The 24,003-nt window shown below is 39.0% G+C and overlaps 1 protein-coding gene across 1 annotated transcript in view; it reads right to left on the bottom strand.

Moving 5' to 3' along the window:
* Positions 1–24,003, bottom strand: part of CCDC170 (coiled-coil domain containing 170) — an 82,177-nt gene that overhangs the window by 54,538 nt on the left and 3,636 nt on the right. The window contains exons 3-4 of the mRNA XM_064292276.1: positions 20,272–20,416; positions 17,148–17,333 (exon numbers count right to left, since the gene is read on the bottom strand). Coding sequence (XP_064148346.1) covers positions 17,148–17,333; positions 20,272–20,416 — 331 coding nt within the window. The remainder of the gene's footprint in view (positions 1–17,147; positions 17,334–20,271; positions 20,417–24,003) is intronic.

Raw genomic sequence — 24,003 nt, 5'->3', positions numbered from 1 at the left:
GACAAAAGCTGTGCAGTAGATATATTTGCAACAACAACAACAACAAAAAGAGTAGCTGCTTAGGCTGCTTAAGCGCAACCAAAAACCTCATGGAATTTGGTTTCTTGGTTTGGAGGTTTAGAGCCATGGTTTCATGGGACATCCCAGTTAATTGGCCTAATAACATGTTTAGTGCTTCTGTTCTACCTCCAAGGTAGTTGTGTAGTGTCTTGGGTCTTAAAAGCTTTCAAAGCAGCCATCCAAGGCATAACAACTGGTGTCTATTTGCCTGGAGCAAAAGAGGAAGAATGAGAGTCAAGAATGGAAGGAGGATGTGGAATGTGTGGCTAATTGCCTCTATGAACACCTGCCTCCTTTCCTATGAGACCAGAAAAACTGGATGGTGCCTGGCTACCATTATTGAACATTTTGATCAAAGATTCTATAGAAGAATCCTGGTCAAAAGAGTAAAAACACAGAACAGAATTTCAAATACTCATAGACTCCAGGATTCCTGAAGCCATGAAGATTAAATAAACCCTTGAAACTATTGCCCTGAGATAATCTTTAAACCTTAAACCAAAAATATTCCCTGAAGTCTTCTTAAAACCAAGTAACAGTTTAGCTTAACTAGTAAAAAAAAAGTCTGCCTTGAGCATTATGCTATTTTAAGAACTATCTATATGGTATGAAATTGATAACAGCAACTAGAAAGATTAGATAGGAACCTAAGAGGGCAGTGAATTTATGTTAATGAGGGAGGAACAACTCATAAGAGGAGGGTGAGAATGGTTGCACAACTTGAAGAATGTAATCAGTGTCCCTAATTTGTACATGCAAAAACTGTTGAATTGGTATATGTTTTGCTATGTATATTCTCAACAACAAAAAAATAAATAAAATTTTTAAAAAATACATTTAAAAGATCGTTACAAAGACACAGGGAACACTTAGTCCACGGGACTAATGGATCACAATTACCACAGCCTCCACCAGGCTGAGTCCAGCACAACTAGATAAGTACCCAGCTACCACCACTGACTGCTCTGACGGGGATCACAAGAGAGGGTCCCAGCAGAACTGGAGAAAATTTGTAGAACAAAATTCTAACTCACAAAAAAAGCCCAGACTACTGGTCTGACAGAGACTGGAGAAACCCCGAGAGTATGGCCCCTAGACACCCTTCTAACTCGTCACTCTTGAGATTCACCCTTCAGCCAAAGATTAGACAGGCCCATAAAACAAACAATAATACACGTAGCTCAACCATGTGTACAAAGCTAAATTGGCACACCAGCCCAGGGGCGAGGAAACAAAAAAACCAAACCCACTGCCGTCAAGTTGATTCCAACTCATAGTGACCTTATAGGACAGAGTAGAACTGCCCCATAGAGTTTCCAAGGAGCATCTGGCGGATTCGAACTGCCCACCTCTTGGTTAGCAGCTGTACCACTTAACCACTATGCCACCAGGGACAGGAAATCTGGATACATGCAAACGGGGAAGCCAAGGGTCGAGAAGGGGAGAGGGTTTTCACGTCATAGGGTTGGCAGTCAACGTCACAGAACAATATGTGTATTAATTGTTTGAGAAGAAACTAATTTGCTCTGAAAAACTTCATCCAAAGCACTATTAAAAAAAAAATGTTGACATCAAGTTCCAAAATAGTTGAATTTACACCAGATAAGATTGCCGAAAAAAAAACATTTCTGTCGAGTCGATTCCGGCTCATAGCAACCCTACAGGACAGAGTAGAACTGCTCCACAGAGTTTCAAATAAGATTAAATAAAAAAAGAAAAAAATTTTTTTTTTAAGATTAAGCGTTGGTTAATCCGCACTGCTTTAGTATTGCTGCCTGGTTAACTGGCAAAAATCTTTAGTTTTTTATTGATAATAGTACATTGTGGATAAAAAGCACTAAAAAGAAACATAGTATCTTTGAATAACGGCCTCTACATCTAAACTGGCCAGTAACACCTCAGGCTGCTAGTCAGAATTGACTCAAAGGCGACTAACAACAACAAAAACAAGTTAAAATGCAATCATGACCTTTGCATTAGGACTGGAGACAGGAAAATGTTAGCTGAAACACTAATTCCTACTTTTTATGGAAGAGAGAATATCTTACTTTTTTTTTTTTTTACTTATGGTGTTTTTTTTTGTTGTTGTTTTCTTTTTTTTAATGCAAGGAAGTCTCAGGCTTCAATGGGAAAGAAAAGTCAGAGAATGGACAGGTAGTTGGAGAAGCCTGTCCTTTTCAGGAGGTGCAATGACCAGGCTAATTACAGAACCTATTTTGTAAAATGTCTTGCTTTTCAAGGTCCTAGCAATGGCTTCATTTCCCCTTTTCCCTTCTAAACTTCTCCCTGTGGAGACGCCACTGCTGCTGCTAATCAGTTTCCAAGGAGTGTCTGGCTAATTAAATTACACCTCTTAAAGTAGAGCGTCAGGGACACATTATCACAAACGCAGTATTTCAACAGCTGGCAGATTTCATTGCAGATAGTAATACAATACCTGCTCAAATGTAGCAACCAGCTTCCCTCTGGGCCCACCTTTTACTCAGAAACTACAATCTAGTATATGGTTAGAGGCACTAGGGGCACAGAGATCAAGTTAATCCTAATCGCCGGAGAGTTCTAAGACCAGGACTATTATATGTTAACTTTTAGATTGAAAGAATCTTAATGCGAAAGGAGGAAGTTTCCACGGTCAATAGAATGATTTCTTAAACCAAGGATTTACAACAGGCCCTCAGGATACCCAGAAATACATCAGATGCTTGAGTGTTACGGGTTTGCTGTCAGTCTGAAGTAGACTAATCTACAGCAATTTATACCAAGAGACCAACAAACACAATTTAAATACTTCAGCTCTGAGGGATTTTTCCACTCTAGCATCCTACTGTTGTTTGTCTTAGGAATAAGGGCCAAAATGATCCTCTCTAGCAAATCCAAAGCACTTTTTTTTTTTAAACCTAAGCACTAACACTCATGTCTAGTAAAAATTAGAAAATTAGTTGCTCATCATAGAATCCAGAAGCTCGTGTTATCGAATCTTTTTTTTTTTTTTTTGGACACTTTTAAAACAAGTGAACAAAAACTGTTTTTCGTATGAAATGCAGGACTGGGAGCCAGCGCCGAGGCCTTGGGACTGCCGCTCCCCCAGTGCTCTGGGTAAGGCTTCAGCAATCAGGGGCACTGGGCTAATGTACTGGAAACGGATATCATCAGACCGCAAATCCAATTACCTGCACAGCCATCAGGGCAAAGGCACTGGAGCGGAGTCTGGTCGCATAGCTACCTCAAGGCTACACTGAAGCACACAGCAGAAAGCAATGTGAGATTGGCATCAATGGCCAGGACCCGGGGACTGCAGTCAGACCACACTGACGCACGGAACAAGAAGCTCACTCTGAGCAAAAAACTCAGGGCTGACCTCCACAAAGGAAGTCACATTTGCCAATGAGGACAGGCCCTCCCGACAGTGACTGGGATCCCTGTAAAAAACTTTTTTTAATTAAAAACTCTTTATATTCAGTTCCATTAATGCCACAAATGAATAATGACCCCTTTGCAATTACTTTTAACAAAAGTATTTATAAATATTATGATGAAGGCATTCCATTTGGCTTCCCAACTAAATGCAGCATGAAGTCATCAAACTTTTCAAGAGTTTGTGCATTTAAACCCCAACAGATTTCTATTATGATGTTGCTAACTATTATATAGATAGCATATTGATCTCATGTATATCTATTACATAGATTGCATATACATGAGATCAAATTGCCTCTCAGAAATATGACTAATTATAGTCAGGACCGATAACCTCTGGCTTAAGCTTAATTCATCTGACCCTAGGCAAATTTTATAAAATTAAAAATTAGTTGGTTACCTCTACCCACTACAGTTAAGATTAACAAATAAGCTCAGAAGTGCCCCCAGTCGAGCTCTCTCGTGCATCACTGATGGAAGTGTGAACAGGTAAAATTTTGGTACAGAAACCTATCAAAATTTAATACACACATATCCTTTGGCCCTGCAATTTCACTCCTAACAATCTGTCTGTAAAAAGGAAATATTATTAAATATGGGAAATGAGGTATGTACAAAGTTATCCAGTTACAGCATAATAGCAAAAATTAGATACTACATGCATATTCATTAGTATGTGATTGGTTAGAAATATGAAACATACATACCATAGAATACTACACAGTCTTAAAAAGAAATGAGAAAGCTTTTTCTCTTCTGACGGGGAAGACTCTCCAAGACATAGTCAGTGAACAAAGCAAGGCGTTGAAGAGTGTGTCTAGTCTAAGTGCTTAGCTGCTAACCGAAAGGTCAGCAGTTCAAATCCACCAGATGCTCTGCAGAAGAAAGACGTGGCAGTCTGCTCCCGTAAAGTGTACAGCCTAGAAAACTCTATGGGGCAGTTGTACTCTGTCCTATAGGGCCGCTATGAGTCAGAATGACTCGACAGCAATGAGTTTGATTTTTGGTTTAGAAAGAGAGTATCTCTAGAAATATGTATAAGCAACTGCTAATACTTTCTGGAGAAAGGAATTGTAGCTGGGGGGTGGAAATGGAAGGAAGATGTGGCAAAACAGTGGTAGCCATGAAAACACCCTGTAAGTTTTAGTGCATTTAGAATGTTAAATGAGTCAACAGTGATATGAACACACACACACCTTAGGCTGCATCAGTAGAAATAAAGGATCTAGAATGAGGGAGGTGGTATCCCACTGTATTTCTCTTGAACTAACCAAGCCTGGAGATTGGCATTCAGTTCTGGGAATCAATTGTTAATTTAGATAAAAAACCTACTACCCAGTGCCATTGAGTCGATTCTGATTCATAGTGACCCTATAGGACAGGGTAGAACTGCCCCATGGGGTTTCCAAGGAGCACCTGGCGGATTCGAACTGGCGACCCTTTGGTTAGCAGCCGTAGCACTTAACCACTACGCCACCAGGGTTTCCAAAAACCTACTAGAACGGTGATATTCTAAATGTGATTTGCATACTGGTGTCCCTCCTGTAACTGCTTTGAGTCTCAACAAGATAAATTTGGAAATTAAGGGTAAGAGTTTAGTCATAACTATAGCAATTTGACATTGATGTAACAGCCAAGCATATGATCAGCACACTCAGTTTTGAACAAGGTATGGATTCATCAGGTTTTGTGGAATGCACGTGGTAAGTGGCATATGCCCTGAGTGGATAATCACAGCAGAAACACATTACAACATGTGATATTTTAAGGTTAGTTTGCCCACTATCATGCAAAAGTAAAAAGTGTATAAAATCCAAAATTCATTTCTTCCATCCAAAGATAATTTAAATTTAACTATATTTTTACAGAACAAATTGATAGAACTCTACTGATGGAGGACTAAAGATGGATTTTGAGAATACAACATTTGTTTCATTTTAGATAAAAGTTACAAATAAGTATCTTGAGCTTCTTGAGATTGCTTTAAAAATCTCTCTTCTTTTCTCAACAACCCCCTGTGAAGTAGGTTCTCTACTATAAGTGTTTTAAAAGCAAAACATAGGAACAGTACATTATCCCCTGCAAGCAGTATTGTCATCAATCCAACCAAAACAAGTTAATAAGCAAGAAGCAAGCTCATTGTCACAACAAAATGTTAAATAATGACTATCATGGATTGAATTGTGTCCCCCCAAAATACATCAACTTGGGTAGACCATGATTCCCAGTACTGTGTGGTTGTCCTCCATTTTGTGATTGATATAATTTTCCTATGTGTTGTAAATCCTAATCTCTGCCTGTGGTTAATGAGGCAAGATTAGATTATGTTAAAGAGGATTAGGGTGGGGTATAACACTCTTGCTCAGGTCACATCCCTGATCCAAGATAAAGAGAGTTTCCCTGGGGTGTGGCCTGCATCACCTTTTAACTTACAAGAGATAAAAGGAAAGAGAAGCAGAGAGTTGGGGACCTCATACCAGCAAGAAAGCAGCACCGGGAGCAGAGCGCATCCTTTGGACCCAGGGTTCCTGTGCGGAGAAGCTCCTAGACCAAGGGAGATTGATGACAAGGACCTCCTTCCAGAGCCAACAGAGAGAGAAAGCCTTCCCTGGAGCTGGCACCCTGAGTTCTATCTTCTAGCCTACTAAACTGTGAGATAATAAACTTCTCTTTGTTAAAGCCATTCACTTGTGGTATTTCTGTTACAGCAGGATTAGGTAACTAAGACAATGACACAAGCAATGCTTCTTCAAAGTATGCATATAGGGTTTTAATGCAGGGAAATTTTATTCATAACTCTGTTCAGACATGATGGCAGAACAACAAAAACTATGAATATAATAGTGATTCTCTATAGTAATCTTCTACATATACACTTTCAAAGACTAATGAGCACAGGGTATGTAATTCTTTCTTTCCTATGTTTATTCTAATTATTTAAATTTCACTTTATGTATATGGCATTGGATACTTAAAATTCAGGTTTGTTCTTCATGTGTTTTTTTTTTTTAATAAATGTCTCCTATTAATTCATTTTTATTGTATTTTGCAAAAGTATTGATCAGCAATGGATTAGAGATCAAAAAAAACTTATCCTTCCCCCCAGAGAGCTTAAAAAAGAATGTACTAGAATACACGCAGAGTTGAGGAATGAAAATGATGCAAGTCTTGAAACCATGTTCTAAAAAAGAAATGTTGAAACAACTGGAGCATTTGTCCTGTAGATGTCTTCAAATAATTGAATGGCTGTCATGTGGAAGGAAGGTTTGACTTTTTCTGCTTGTGCCCATGGTTTAATGAAGTGGAAGCTGCAGAGCAACATTTTACTTCCAAATTAGGAAAACCTTCCCCAAATTTGAGCTGTCCCACTGGAATCGTCAGTCTTGGAAAATAATTAAAATTCAGATTAGGTTTGAAAGTCTTAGTTATCTCCATAGAAGTCAACAGTGGTCAGCTACCCAAGAGGCTAATGTATTTTTGGGCTTCACAACAGTACTCAAACACACTGCCCTGTGCTGGTCAGACTGAGCCAGAAGGACCATGGACAGCTCCCACTAGGACATTGTAAGAGGGATACTGGCAAAATGGAATGGGTTCAGTATCACACGCTAAGATTTTTATTTTTAGCCCATAATTTAAAAAAAAAAAAAAAGTATTTATATAATCATATTATTTAAAATACCATTTTAGCTGATTTAAAGTTTTTAGAATTAACCTAAAGACAAAGCATGAAAGACTTACTTATAGCTACAGAACTAAAACGTAAATATTATAAACCTTGATAATGTCAATACAATAATATAATAAAAACTGGGAAGTAGAGAGGGGAATAAAACGTAGAAGGCACTCGATTTTTCACATTTCATAGTATACAGTCTAAAAACACTATCTAAAATTGATGAATTAGGAATAGAAATGTATTACTTTAAAGTCTTAATGGTAATTATCAGAAGAACTGGAAAACAGAAACCAGTAAAATAGGTTATTTTATAATAGTGAGATGAGGCGTGAGGCATGGGAGGAGAGAGGGTTTTAAATTTTTACTTTGGGGCTTTATAGGCAGTTTGAATTTTTTTTTGCAATGTAAGTAGATGTTATTTTAATATTTATCTTAATTTTAATTCTTCATCCAGGGACTAAAACTCTCAAAACCTCACAGACAATAAGAAGAAAGGTTCAAGCAAGGAAAGTTTGAAAGACTGAGGCCATTTAGGCAGAAGAAAAGACTTAGGAAGCCATGGTAGTTGTCTTCCAACACTTGAAAGGTAGCGTTATGGATTAAATTGCGTCCTCTGGTTTTTAAAAATATTGCTGGAATTGTAACCCCTATACCTGTGGATGTAATCCTGTTTTGAGTCCCTGAGTAGTGCAAACTCTTAAGCTCTAGAGTAATAACCAAAAGGTTGGTGGTTCAAATCTATCCAGAGACACCTAGGAAGAAAGGCCTGGCAATCTACTTCCAAAAGATCACAGCCATTGAAAACCCTGTGGAGCACAGTTCTACTATGACACACATGGGGTCGTCATGAGTTGGGATCAACTCTACAGCAACTGGTTTGCGTTTGGGGGTTTTGTTAGGTTAGTGAGGCATATCAGCATAGGGTGTGTCCTAAACATTATCAGTTCTGAGTTACGAAAAGAGCAGATTAGACACAGAAGCAAGCATGTACTGGGGATGACTGATGGGCATGTGAGAATTGCCAAGGAACAAAGGAACACCCAGGCCTACTGACAAGGAAGGAATTGACATAGTCCAGACCGAAGCGAAGAGGACTTGAAGCACTTACTGATGAAGATCAAACACCACAGCCTTCAATGTGGATTACACCTCAACATAAACAAAACAAAAATTCTCACAACTGGACCAGTAAACAACATCATGATAAATGGAGAAAAGATTAAAGTTGTCAAGGATTTCATTTTACTTGGATCCACAATCAATGCCCATGAAAGCACCAGTCAAGAAATCAAAAGATGCATTGCATTGGGCATACTTGCTCCAAAAAAAAAAAAAAGATCTCTTTAAAGTGTTGAAAAGCAAAGATGTTACCTTGAAGACTAAGGTGCGCCTGACCCAAGCCATGGTGTTTTCAATCGCCTCATATGCATGTGGAAGTGGGAAGATGAATAAGGAAGACAGAAGAAGAATTGAGGCCTTTGAATTGTGGTGCTGGAGAAGAATATTGAATATACCATGGACTGCCAAAAGAACGAATAAATCTGTCTTAGAAGAAATATGACCAGAATGCTCATTAGGAGCAAGGATGGAGAGACTATGTCTCACATACTTTGGACTCGTTATCAGGAGGGATCAGTCCCTGGAGAAGGACATCACACTTTGTAGGAGGAGGGTCAGCGGAAAAGAGGAAAATCTTCAGCAAGATGGATTGACGTGGTGGCTGCAACAATGGGCATAACAACGATTGTGAGGATGGCACAGAATTTGTGCAATGTTTCGTTCTGTTGTACGTGGAGTCGCTATGCGTCGTAACCAACTATATGGCACCAAACAACAACAACAAGACCCTGATTTGGACTTGCAGCCTCCAGAAGTGTGATAAAATAAATTTCTGTTCTTTAAAGCCACCCACCTGCAGTATTTCTGTTACAGCAACAGTAGGAGACTGAGACAGAGGGTCATAAGGAAAGGGATTTGTTTATTCTGTGAAGTTTCATAAAATAAAACCAGGATGAGAATGGGAAATTATAGGATTCTGATTCTGACTTGATAAAATGAAGAACTGGCAAACAATTAAAACCACCCGTCTTGTACAGTAGTCAGCTCTCTGCCTTTGGAAGAGTTCAAGGAAAGGCAGGACATCAGCTAGTAATGGAGATTTTAAAGGCGATCCTTATTTTACATAGAGTTAGATGATCTAGATTTTAAATGACCTTAAGGTCACTTCCAGCATTATGATTCTAGGAGTATAAAGAGATCTGTAATGGCTTTATTAATTTAATCTAGTCTAATCATTTCTTACTTCCAGGGACTGTTTCCATATGCCTATAGTCTTAAAATAATCTACACTTATTTTAATTCCTAGGTGAAAGCAAATAATGAGGAAAGGAAAATAAATATACTGAGCATCAGTTACATACCAGGTGTGTACTGAACACATTATGTATATCATCTAATCCTAACAATAAATGTAAAAGATAAATCCTTAAAATGGTTTTCCCATTTTACAGATGAGAAACTGAGGTTCAAAGAGGCAAAATCACATGCCTAAGGTTCAGGAGGATTCAGGAGTCAGGATAAAAACACAAGCAGCCTAATTCAAGAGCTCATGCTCATAACCACCCATATGTTATGTCTCTCTCATGTTCTTCCCTCTTCCATACTCTGCTGCAGGACAACAAACCAAGAAAACAGGAGAGGCATCCTTCAAACCTAGGCCTGCCTGACTCCAAAACCAGTCCTATTTCCTAGCTATAGTTCTAAATACTAGAATCAAATAGTGTGGACAGTCAAAAAGAAAAGTTGTCTTAGTTATCTAGTGCTTTTATAACAGAAATACCATAAACGAGTGGCTTTAACAAAGAGAAATTTATTTTCTCACAGTTTAGAAGTCCCAATTCAGGGTGCCAGCTCTAGGGCTTCAGGGGAAGGCTTTCTCTCTCTGTGGGCTCTGGAGGAAGCTCCTTGTCTCTTCTGAGCTTCTGCTCCTGGGCAATCCTCATGTGGCTTGGCATTTCTCTTACCCTATCTCTGCTTCCCAGCTTGCTTGTTTAATCTCATTTATGTTCCAAAAGAGACTGACTCAAAATACATCCTACACTAATCCTGCCTCATTAGCATAACAAAGACAACCCCTTCCCAAATGGGATTATAGCCACAGACATACAGGTTAGGATTTATGACACAGATTTTGGGGGAACACAGTTCAATCCATAACAAATATATAATAAATCACTTGGATTTTTATTTGTGAAGTTTTCATAAATTAAAGAGTGTCATGAAGAAAATCAGAAAAACTGTTAGAAAAAAAAAATTCAGCATGATGTGAAAAAAAAGAAAATCAAAAAGGCTGAGTTTGGTAGAAACAGCTCGCAGTCCTCTGCAGTCATTCTGGGCATCACTAGTAAAGTTTCCTTCCTCAAAACCAGACCTTTAGAAACCATTATGAAGACTCTTCCCGTGGCCATTAATGAGTCGGTAAAACCACTTGACAGTATTTTTCAGCAGTAAATCTTGGGAGTCATAATCCTATAAATGAGCACTTTATTAAAGACCTCAAGATTTTTATGGGCAATTTTTATTATTTTGGCAGAAACTTCATCTCAAAGTGAATGTGTTTGCGCAGTCTGAGCAACACTGCATCAATCATTTACAAGTGAAGACATTTACGTAAGAAAAAGAATAAATTCTGATTTTTGTAATGTGCTATTACGACACATTTTCTTACTCATTTCCTACTGCTAACGACCTCTAGAGATACACTTTTATAGAGAAATATAGGATTTGTTTTAATTTGCCAGCCTCGATAATTTAACAAGTACTATTTATGACTAAAAAGTTATTCATTCACTGAGGAAATCCACATAGCTACAGACTGTTGTTGCTCCATGGGCTGAGGGATAATTTCTAATATCGGACTTGTATGTAGCATGTAGCTGTGAACATACATGTAAGAGGGACTATTAATAAAGGAATAGTAATGTAATAACCTGAGTTCAAGTCCAAGTTTTACATTTAATAGTTGTGTGAACTCAAGCAAAATACATAACTTCTCTGAGCATTTAGTACAATGAATGTGTTAATGGTAAGTGCTGAATAAAAGTTGGCTATTTTTTTTTTATTATTATAGTATTGGAAACCCTGGTGGCATAGTGGTTAAGAGCTACGGCTGCTAACCAAAAGGTCGGCAGTTCGAATCCACCAGGTGCTCCTTGGAAACTCTATGGGGCAGTTCTACCCTGCCCTGTAGGGTCGCTATGAGTTGGAACCAACTCGACGGCAGTGGGTTTGGTTTTGGGTGGTTTATTATAGTATTGGTGCTCATAATATATAAAGTAAAAAAAAAAAAAATCTGAGGGTCTTAAACTGATAGGTAAAATAGTAATGGTGGAATGTTGAAATAATTTTATGGACATTGCAAGACAAAGCAAACCAGTAAATATATCATCATTATAAAGATCCAAACAATAATACAAAAAAGAAGATATTAAGAAAAACCTTAAAATGTCACTTTTAATTTAAAATAGCTATATCACTTTATGATTAAAAATGTATTTCTAGATCTCTCACTGAAAGGGTATGAAAGAAATGACACCCCAAGAGCAATGAGCACACCTAAGGCCTAAATCTTGGTTTCTAAGTACCATTCCCCATTAAGAAGACCCAAGGCCACTTAGAGAATTGGCTGATTTCAGTTCAGTGGCCTAAAAATTTCAAGTGAGCCTGGGATGTCTTCTGCAAAAAAATGCAAATAAGTATTGAAAGACTAATGAAATCATCTTACAAGGTCGCACAGGCCAGTTTAAAGGGGCTTCCCCTGGCAAAATTTGGGGTATTATAAGCATCAAAAAAGAATAACCAATTTTAACAAATTAAATAAATAAACCACCACTTGTCCGTCAGTTTCTCCTGCTGTGGTGGCTCACGTATTGCTGTGATGCTAGAAACTATGCCACTGGTATTTCAAAAGCCATCAGGGTCAACCACAGTGGACAGGTTTCAGTAGAGCTTCCAGACTAAGGAAGACTAGGAGAAAGGACTTGACAATCTACTTCCAAAAAAAATCAGCCAGTGAAAACCTTGTGAATAGCATTGTCTGATATAGTGACAGAAGATAAGCCTCTCACAATGAAAGGCACTCAAAGTAGAGTAGACCTTAATGAGGCAGATGGAGAAAAGTTTTAGGGACCTTCATTTGCTGATGTGGCACAACTCAAAATGAGAAGAAAGAGTTGCAAACATCCATGAATAATGAGACTGTGGAATGTATGAAGTATGAATTTAGAAAAATTGGAAATCGTCAAAAACAGAATGCATAAACATTGATATCCTAGGCATTAGTGAGGTGAAATGGACCGGTATTGGTCATTTTGAATTGGACGATCATATGGTCTGCTATGCAAGAAATGACAAATTGAAGAGGAATGGTGTCCCATTTATCATCAAAAATAACATCTCAAGACCTCTCCTGAAGTACAACACTGTCTGTGACAGGATAACACCCGTATGCCGACAAGGAAGACCAGTTAGTCCAATTATTATTCAAATTTATGCACCAACTACTAATGCCAAAGGTGAGGAAACTGAAGATTTTTACCAACGTCTGCAGTCTGAAATTGATCAAACATGCAATCAAGATGCATTGATAATTACTGGTGATTAGAATGAGAAAGTTGGAAACAAAGGTAGTTGGAAAACACAGCCTTGGTCACAGAAGCAATGCTGGAGATCACATGATAGAATTTTGCAGGACCGACTGATTCACTGCAAATACGTTTTTCAACAACATAAACGACGACTTTACATTTAGACCTTGCCAGATGGAATACGCAGAAATCAAACTGACTACATCTGTAGAAATAGATGATGAAGAAGCTCAATATCATCAGTCAGAACAAGGCCAGAGGCCAACTGCAGAAAAGACCACAAATTGCTCATATGCAAGTTCAAGTTGAAACTGAAGAAAATTTTTAAAAGGCCACAAAAGCCAAATTATGACCTTGAGTATATTTTACCTGAATTTAGAGAACATCTCAAGAAGAGATTTGACACACTGAACACTAATGATTGAAGACCAGATGAGTTATCGGGTCACATCAAGGACATCATACATACATATCCTTTCACCATACTTATTCAATCTGTATGTTGAACAAATTATTTAAGAAGCTGGACTATATGAAGAAGAATGTGGCAGGTTTGGAGGAAGACTCATTAACAACCTGCGATATGCAGATGACACCACGTTGCTTGCTGAAAGTGAAGAGGACTTGAAACACTTACTGATGAAGATCAAAGACTACAGATTCAGTATGGATTACACCTCGATATAAACAAAACAGAAATCCTCATAGCTGGACCAATAAGGAACATAATGATAAATTAAAATATTGAAGCTGTCAAGAATTTCATTTTATGTGGATACACAATCAACATCTATGGAAGCAGCAGTCAAGAAATCAAATGACGTATTGCATTGGGCAAATCTGCTGCAAAAGACCTCTTTAAAGTGTTAAAAAGCAAAGATGTCACTTTAAGGACTAAGGAGCACCTGACCCAAGGCATGGTATTTTCAATTTCTTCGTATGCCCGTGAAAGCTGGACAATGAATAAGAAAGACTGAAGAAGAATTGATGCATTTGAGTTATGGTGTTGGCAAAGAATATTGAATACACTGTAGACTGCCAGAAGGAAGAACAAATTTGTCTTGGAAGTACAGCCAGAGTGCTCCTTAGAAGCAAGGATGACAAGACTTCATTTCATATGCTTTGGACATATTATCAGGAGAGACCAGTCCCTGGGGAAGTACATCATGCTTGGTAAAGTAGAAGGTCAGTGAAAGAGAGGAAGACCCTCCAGGAGATGGACTGATAACAATGGCTGCAACAATGGGCTTAAACATAGCAATGATTGTGAGGATGATGCAGGACCAGTCAGCGTTTTGTTCTGTTGTGCATAGTGTCCCTATGACTCAACGGCCCCTAACAAAAATAACAACAATTAAAGATCCTTGTGCCCACAGGACTGAAGAGAAAAGGAAAGGAAAAAAAACTTTTCTTTATGGAAGAATATCAGCTAGTAAGTGGAAGGAATTATAAAAAATTAGAATATTACCAATTTGCTGCCCCTGATTTAATAGTTATGGAGCCCTGGTGGTGCAGCGGTTAGGTGCTCAGATGCTAATCGATGTAATAGTTAATCCAGGCAAGCATCAATGGATGCTAACTAACATCACTAGGTAGAAAGTCACTGGGGAAAAGGAATCACTTTTATCCAATCCCATGGATACCTTACTTACCTGCTAAGGAAGAATGTACCCTTTACACTAAAGCGACTGGCAGTCAAGCACAGTATTACCTCCAATGGAACAAGAAATCAATCGAGGCATTGCATTGGGCAAATCTGCTGCAAAAGACCTCTTTAAAGTCTTCAAAAGCAAAAATGTCACTTTGTTGAGGATTTCATGGAGCTTCTTAATAATAATGATTGTTACAGTGTCTGACCATTCATTGCCAAAAGGAATTGAAATTTTCCATGGAAAAGATAATGTTCACATAAGGTCCTTACTCTCACACTTCAAAGAACTTAATAAGTGTCCTATACATGACCGAGTGCTTTTACACACCTTGGCAAATCCCTCACCGCACACACCATGTATGTACACCCGAGGTGGAAGCTTTCCTCCAAGTTCCTGCTTCAAAAAGCAAGAAATCTGCTGATCCATGTGGATGAGGCAAGGTGTTAAGCGTGAACTGATGCTCTAGGCCCTCTGAGTGCCCCTCTGAGCCACCGAGTATCACAGGACAACTCAGACATATTGTTTTTTGGAGCTCATTATATCATTAAAAACTCAAAATTTATGGAATATACTATTAAGCTGAACTACTTTGTCAAATTTGTCTTTAACTAATTGTTCACTTCTGCAAAGAATATACACTCTAAATTTGCCAGGTTTGTTGCTATTTACACTACTGAATACCTGGAAGGAGTCCTGGTACAGCAGTAGTTAAGCACTCAGCTGCTAACTGAAAGGTCAGTGGTTCAAACCCACCAGCCTCTGCCAAAGAAAAAACTTGGCAATCTGCTCCATTAAAGATTTCAGCCTAGAAAACTCTATAGGACAGTTCTACTCTGCCATATAGGGTTGCTATGAGTCAGAATTGACTCTACAGTACCCAACAGTAATACTGGAAACCACTGCTTATGCCTGGTAATATCACCATTGTTATCAAATCACACCCATCAGGGCTCACTTCTATTAAGATTCTCAGTGGTAATTGTAGCTTCATTTCCTGAGTACTTCCATGGGCCAGGCACTGAGTTATGAGCATAACACACTAATCCACTTAGTTCTCACCATAGTTGTGCAAAGTTGGCACACAGAAACCACTGAGGCTTCCACAGGTTACAGAACTTGCCAAAGATGACTCAGATTTAAATATAAGTCTGTCTGATACTAACATTTGCTCTTACCACAAAGATAATGTGTCAGGAGAAGAAAGCCACTGGTAAGAAGGATTTTGTGATGTAGGGAATTAGAGGAAACATATGAATTTTTATAAATACTGTCAATCATTGTCATGCTCCAACCTGCCATCTCACTTCAGCTTAGCTGTGATGTTACTGTAGATATGGAAGACCCAAAGGAGGTTCCCTCAGAGATGGAGTCTTTTCCTCCACCCGCTGTGCCACAGCCCTTCACAGCCTGTGAGACATCATTGGACCTTCACCCGACAGACAAGTAGTAGGTAGGTAGCTGCCATCGAATAGACTCAGCTCATGGTGACCTTATGCCCGGTTCTGCATTATCCTCACAATCACCAGCACGTTCAAGTCCACTGTTTCATCAAAGGTCAACCTCGCTCGCGATGGCCCTCTACCCATCTCCTTTATTGCGCTGGCTCATTTTTGCTTCTAGAAACTGATCGTTACTATTAATCCCATAATTCATTTCTTTGTCACAAGACTTTAAGAACACATTTAAAGGATCATACACTGTTTAAAAACATATGGTATTCTCACGTTCAAATAGTTTCTAGCTAATTTGAAAAGATGAGGCAATTCATTGCACAAACAAAAATCTAGAATTAAAAATCGCTTCCCTCTGGCAATATCCCTTAAAATTACAAGACCCACATCCTTCGACACAGCAAGTCTCCTAGGATTTTGTTTTCCTGATATATTCCGACACATGAGAAATGATACAAGATTATTCACAGCAGCCTTGTTTATAATAGTGTGTAGAGTGTTCCCATTTGTGTCAAAGATAACAGAAAAATATAGTGCGTAGTGTTTGTTACCATTTGCGTTAAAAATAAATATGAAGAATACGTATATACACATACACATGCGTGGATTCCAACTGATGGCCACTTCATGTGTGTCAGAGTAGGGTTTTCAATGGTTGATTTTTGGAAGTAAATCACCAGCCTTTTTTCTGAGGCACGTGGGTAGACTCAGGTTGCCAACCTTTCAGTTATCTTCGAGTGCGTTAACTGTGTGTACCACCCAGAGACTCCTACATGCATATATGTGTATAGAATGGTTCTCAAAGTTACGTAAGTCACTGTTAACAGAGGTAGTCTCTGAGGAGAACAATGGTGGTTGGAGGAGTGGGGTAGGAGGAAGCCTTTTAACTGTATACCTTTGCATATATTTCGAACCTTGTATCTTGTGAGTGTATTACCTATTTGTTCAAAAATGTAAAATTTACACTTTAAAAAAACCTTATAATTTAACTAAAATAAGGTATATTCTCTTCAAGTTCTTTACTTTTAAGGATTTTGTATTTCCGTTTTTCTAATTAGAAATAAAAAAAAACAAATAGCCTATTGAGGTCACAGAGCAGCACACCACCCCCAGACTTCTACTGAGAGCACAGCTTCAGAAATTTGTGGCCAACCATCCTCGGGTGCTTGTCCTATATCTGGTTGTTCCATTTCTGCTTCATAAACATGACCACACATGCACACACACACTTCTCATACTGTACCTGGCTCAGCTTGTCTTTCTCTTCAAGACAGGATGCAGCTTTTTCCTGCTGTCTGTTTACTTCTTCAGCCAGCCTCCTGATCGTCTCTCTGCTAGCCTTTGCCTCCATCTCATGGACACTTATGGTCTCTTCAAGAGTAACAATTTGTCCTTTCACAGATCCATTTTCCTTGCACAGCTCTCGAAGCTGCAGAGGAAGCAATTATAGCTGTCCTATAAAAATTAACAATTTCATGCCCTTTTTTCTAAGCAACTCTCCTTCCAAACCCCAATGACAGTGCTACTGTATTAAAACAATAAAAATACTACCCCTACAGGAATTTAAAAGATCGCTTTTTCAAAGCAGCCCCTAAACTCTGGTCTTATGTGCAGACTAGGTGGTCAAAGGAAAATTACTCAGAAGGTGGCTCCAAGGCAATGACGATGAAGTTAAAAGTTTCCCAACAGAACAAGCACCAGCGAGAGAGACCCAGGCTGTTAAATAATCAAGGGAAGGTGATGTTCTGCAGAGATTAAACAGCTGAGAGGAGGCAAGGAAGTAAGGGATGGGGGCAGGCCAGGGCCACCGAGCACCTACTGTATGCAAAGTTCTACCCGGCACAGAAGGAATGCAGAGAAGATAGAACCCTCATTTTTAAAAAATATATCCTCATTAATAGAAAATAAGCATAGAAAAATCCTGAAAAATCTCTGTCAGACAGTGGTTATCACTGGGGTTTGGAATGAGGGTTTGTTGCCTTCTCTGTAGTACATTTATGTCTTTATTGAATTGTTAACTGGGAGCATGTATTCCAAGTATAAGATTCACTAGTAGGGGGAAACAGAACCAGACGGGCTCCTTGACCTTGTTCTGTAGTACCATGAGGACATCCATAGGAAGACATGAGATTCCACGGGACCAGTCCTGTGTCTGTGTTATGACTATCCATGAAAGTGACATATCTCTTAGCCTCAGTGGTTTGCCAACAGGACACCCTGCTCCTAATTCAGGGGTGTTCCTTCTCCCTTGAACATTCTTCCCTCATGTTTACATGCTCACTCCCCAACTTCCTTCAAAAGTTCCCACCTCAGGGGGCCTTCTCTCTACACTAGCACCCCATGCCGCTCACCCACTGCGCTCTCTAACCCTGCATCCTGGTTTATTGTTCATAGTTGCACCTTTTCCTACTCAGATAATATTAGAAATGTATTTGTTTACTTTTTTATTGTCTTTAACAGAGGTTGTTCTGAGGAGAACAGCAGGGTGACTGGGGAGCCCGTAGGAGGAAGATTTTTAACTGCATACCCTTGTGTGCATTTAGAATCTTGTATCTTGTGAAGGTATTAGCTATTTGTTCGAAACTGTAGAATTTAAACTTTAAAAAATCCCTGTGATTTAACTAATATAAGGCATATTCTCTACAAGTTCTTTACTTTTGAGTGTTTTGTATTTCAGCTCAATGAGAGTGTTACGTATCAAATTGTGTCTCCCCAAAATATATGTGGAAATCCCAACTCCTGTTACCTGTAAATGTAAACTTATTTGGAAATAGTGTCTGTGAAGATGTTATCAGTCAAGTTAGCATGACATCATACTGGAGTAGATGTCTTTTATAAAGACGTGACACGAGTGGTGTCTTTATAAAAGAAGACACACAGAGGAAAGACCGACAGTGGAGATGGAGGCAGAGATTGGAGGGCTGCATCTACAAGTCAAGGAACGCCAAGGATCACTAGCCGTCACCAGAAGCTAGGTGAGAGGCATGGAACAGATTTTCCCTCAAAAGAAATCAGCACAACTTATACCCTGATTTTGAACTACTAGTCTCCAGAACTGTGAAATAATTAATTTCTGTTCTTATAAGCCCCCCAATTTGTGATGCTTGTTATATGAGCCCTAGAACAGACAATATAAACTGAGTCTTGTCTCATTCATTACTGTATCCCCAACACCCAGAACCATGTCCAGCAGACAGTAAGCACTCAATAAATATTTGTGAAATGGAAGAACAAATAGTAAATAAATAATGAGCAATGCCTCCTTGTCCACCATGGTTCCTTGGGAGTGTGTGTGCACATGTGTTTATGAGGGCAAGTAACATTGAAGGAATGGCTGGATTCCGTCACTTTCTCAGGGGAACACGCTGGATCAGGACAGTGGCCCTCTTGCTTTTGGCCAGTGACTTTTTGTAAGACAAGAACCTGCTCAGATGATTTGGACACTAAATCTCCGGGTTCCTACCTAGTATCAACACCCATATCAGCACCTGGAGACTGTCTCTCACATAGGAAAGGGTGTTATGCAAGAAGGAACTTCAAATACTCTCAGGTGCCCTAATGCATCACTATGGACGAAGTGAATTACTTAGTTATATGATTAATTTCCATCTTACTGGCAATTTACCATTAAGTTAGGATTTTTGTTACTTACTTTCAATGTAAAATTTTAAAAGTACTTGAAAACTAATTCTAATTTTACACTCAATAAGTATCCCCAAAATGACACATAGCTCAGTATTTTTGTTTGCTTTTTTGTTGCTTTTTGGTGTTTCTGTCTATAGCTAAAAGAAAAAATCCCCATGAAACACATAATTAAAATGAATAAATTGCTTTTGACATTTAAATATGTTTTACCAGTAAACCAGTTGCTGTCAGGTCAATTCCAACTCTTGGCAACCCTATGTGTTGCAGAGTAGAGCTACACTTATAGGGTTTTCAAGGCTGTGACTTTTCAGAAGAAGGTTGCCAGGCCTTTATTCCAAGGCACCTGCAGGTGGGTTTGAACCATCAACCTTTCAGTTAGTAGTAAAAAGCTTAACAGTTTGTGCCACCCAAATACATTTTACCCGTACCCCGTTGCCGTCAAGTTGGTTCCGACTCATAGCGACCCTATAGGACAGAGTAGAATACATTTTAGACAATAATTAATCCCTTTTGTAGAATAATTAATCCCAAGTAACGCGAGAAAGGATTTGGAATTGAGACTCAGAGGTGATGTGGTTGGTCCCAGGTCCCAGGTCACACAGCTAAACTCAGGCTCCTGTTCAATTCTCCTGACGCCCCCAAACTGAACCATAGCACTTCCTTTCATGCCACATGTGAGAATGCCCACTACATTTATAGCCCTTTAATCTGCATACGAACACCTTTAAAATCAAATCTTCATCTGATGCTTTGTCATTCTTCTTATCCAGACCCAGGCAGTCACGAAGTTGAGATAGAAATTCCTCCTGTTTTCTGCAGTTCTTTGAGGCTTCATTCTTATTCTCCTGGTTCTCCTTTAAACACTTTCTACCAGGCAAAAAACAAACAAGTCAGGATTAACACCACAGAAGATAGCATTCTTCAAAGTTCAGAATTTAAGCTCTCTGTGGGAAATAACTACTGTCATTTTCAACACAACGCTGTTTCCCAGACACAGAGAAAACTGCTTTCACACAAGTTCTGTAAGGGGAGGGGAAAAATGGAAACAACTCCGGGGCACCTACACTTTGCCGGAATGTAGGCAAACCTTCATGGCATCTTAGACCTCGCATCAGGAAGGGAGACAGGTTCTCTGCCTCTTATCCTCGACCTTTTAGGATCTGTGGTACCCTGCACGTGTCTATAGTTAAGTGACCGGCAGGCTTCTAGAACATTCATGAATCCTTTGCCTTGTGTGTGGCTGCAATGGAGTTCCTGGGTGGTGCCAGTGGTTAATGTGCTCAGCTGCTAACCAAAAGGTTGGAGGTTCAAGACCACCCAGAGATGCCTTGAAAGCAAGGTCCGGGGATCTGCTTCTGAGAAATCAGCCTTTGAAAACCCTACGGAGCCCAGTTCTACTCTGACACGCATGGGGTTGCCATGAGTTGGAATCAACTCGACAGCAGTTGGTACTGGGGGTAGTTACAACCCACATAGTCACGGGGCTCTGTGGAAGCCCAGTGGGTAAGAAGGAGAGTGCTACTACCCTGATCCTGGGTGTTTCATCTTCCAGCATTGTGTAGTGATCTGTAAGGATTAGTTAGGGCATTCCCCAACTAATGTTCACGGCCAAACATGATTGTAGTAAAAAATACATCAGGAATAAGGAAGGTTCCCACCTCTGAAAAACAAAGGTGTTTACTCACCAGCAAAGATCATTACTTATTTTAACACACCAAGAGTCTTTAACGAGCACTGGAGTTATTCAGTCTAGGAAAATCAATAGATTTATGCTCTGTGATGAATATTTGATTTCAAATCTCAACTAGGTTTGATGAAATAGCACAGTCTATTTCTAACGCTTTAAATGTGGGAGACTAAAAGATCATGAAAAAATAGACATACTTTAAAGGCAAATTAGGATGATTTCAGTAATTTGGTAGCATTTATTGCAGTTCCCTAGATAAGAAACATGATTATTGCTTTCCTTTTTTGCCATGTTGAATATTTACTGCAAATTCTTCTACCCTATTCAGAGATTAACAAAGCATGTAATTGCATAGACTCAAAAGCATATCATATTTCTATTTAGAAAAATGTATAACAATAAAAGTCCAGCATCGATACACCTCTAAGTTCTTATTTTCAGCATTTGAAAGGTATTTAGTCTTTTGGACCCATGAAAGGTACAGTTAGGGCTACAGCTCTGATTGATTTACGTATATGATTCATACCTTAATCCCAAGATTTCAATCTTATTTATCCATTCCACAGATCTCAACTATTTTCAACTCTATTTGCATTTCACTTTAGCTCATCAAAGTTCCAGGAATATACCTTAAGTTCACCTATTGTCATCGAGTCGATTCCAATTCATAGCGACCCTCTTGGACAGAGTAGAACTTCCCCATAGAGTTTCCAAGAAGTACCTGGTAGATTTGAACTGCCAACCTTTTGGTTAGCAGCTGTAGCTCTTAACCACTACGTCACCAGGGTTTCCACTTTAAGTATAAGGAAAAAAAAAAAAATTTTTTTTTTTATACTACAACTTCATAAATGTGAAAACATGAGCGCACATGGGTATTCATGGCAGCTTGGCTTATAATACTTTTTAAAGCGCAACTAAAAGTCTATAGAAACTGCAAAGGGAACTGGTTAGGTAAATGATGTTATCTCAGGCAATGATTATCATGGGCCTTAAAAATGATACCTGATTTTAAAAAATGATACACTGATATCTACAACATATTATTTAGTAAAAATAGTACATTACATGATGTCATTTGTGTACAACTGTCTGGAAATATGTTCAACAAAATGTGAACTGTAGATTTTTTGCAATCATAAGGTTTGGAGTAATTCCTGATTTCTTCTTGATATTCTTCTGTCTTTTTTTTTTTTTTTTTACAAGTTGCATTATTTTTATTATTCATTTAGTTAATAAATATGTATTCAGCCCCTACTATGTGCCAGGCCCTATTGAAGGTGCTAAAGGCACAGTAGTAAGCAAAAGAGATTTTAAAAAATCCTTGCCTCATGGAGCTTTCTATTGGAAAGACAGAAAACAATCAAAACATTAACATATATACAATATCTAGTATGTTAGAAAAGGGCTGGAGAGAAAAAAGAAAACAGGAAAGGAGGATAAGAAATATTTGAGGGTAAAATCTTAGATGTAGTGGCCATGGAAGACCTCACAGAGAAGGTGGCTTTGAGTAAAGACCTAAAGGAAGTAGAGGGGCTGGGCACGCCATGTTGGGGGAAGAGCTTTCTAGGCAGGGTGATTAGCAATTGCAAAGGTCCTCACCTGGCATATTCAAGGGACAGCAAAAAAGCCAGTGAACCAGGATGGGAAGAATAAAGGAGAGAACTGTAGCAAAACCAGGTCCAAATGAAACTTTTGGGTCATAGGAAATACTTTGGCTAAGGGGGGAGAAGTCATTGGAAGGCTCTGTGCTGAAGGCTGACTTGATCTAACTTGCACGTTAACAGGACCGCTCTGGCTACAGGAAGCCACAAGCAGAACAGGAAAACCACTTAACAGGTTATTGCAATAATCCAATAATCCAGGTGAGAGATGACAGTGTTTTGGATCAGATTAGTGGCGATGAGGGTAGCAATGGGAAGCAGTCAAAATTTACATTTATTTTTAAGGTAGAGATGATGGGTTTTGCTGAAGGATGTGATGTGGAATATGAAAGAGAAAGAGAACCAAAAATGATAGCAAGATTTTTGACTTAATCAACTGGAAAAATGGAATTATCATTAAATGATATGAGGAAACATGCATGAGGATTTTGCAGAAACACCAGGACACATCAAATTTGAGATGCCTGTTAGATATCTGAATCCCTGGGTGGTGCAAATGGTTAAGCACTTGGCTGCTAACGGTAAGGTTAGCAACTTGCTCCACCCAGAGATACCTCATAAGAAAAGCCTGGATATCTACTTCCAAAAGATCACAGCCATTGAAAACCCTATGGAGTGCAGTTCTACTCCGACATACATGGTGTCGCATGAGTCGGACACAGCTTGATGGCAACTGACTTGGTTTGATTTTGGTTTATTGGACATCCATGTGGAGATGTCCAGTAGGTAGTTAAGATATGTGGGTTTTGAGTTCTGGGAAGAGATACTAGCTAGATACATAAATTTGGAAGTCATCAACATTTAGACGATCCTTAAAGCAAGAGACTAGATGAGATCACCAAGAGAGTGAGTTTAGATAGAAAAGAGAACAGATCCAAGCCTGAGCCCTTAGGCATGCCAACATTTGGAAGCCAAGAGGGTGAGGAGGAACAAGCACAAGAAACTGTGACAGCAGCTGGAAAGGTAAAATAAAAAGTAAGCGTTGGAGTATCCTGGAAGCCAGAGAAGAAAATTGTTCAAGGAGAGAGATCAACTGTGACTAATGCTGCTGACAGGTCAAATAAGAAAAGACTGACCATTAAACTTAGCCATGTGGGGTCACTGGT

Source organism: Loxodonta africana, chromosome 1 (genome assembly GCF_030014295.1).
Source record: "Loxodonta africana isolate mLoxAfr1 chromosome 1, mLoxAfr1.hap2, whole genome shotgun sequence".
Taxonomy (NCBI): domain Eukaryota; kingdom Metazoa; phylum Chordata; class Mammalia; order Proboscidea; family Elephantidae; genus Loxodonta; species Loxodonta africana.
This window is presented reverse-complemented; position numbering and strand designations above follow the sequence as displayed.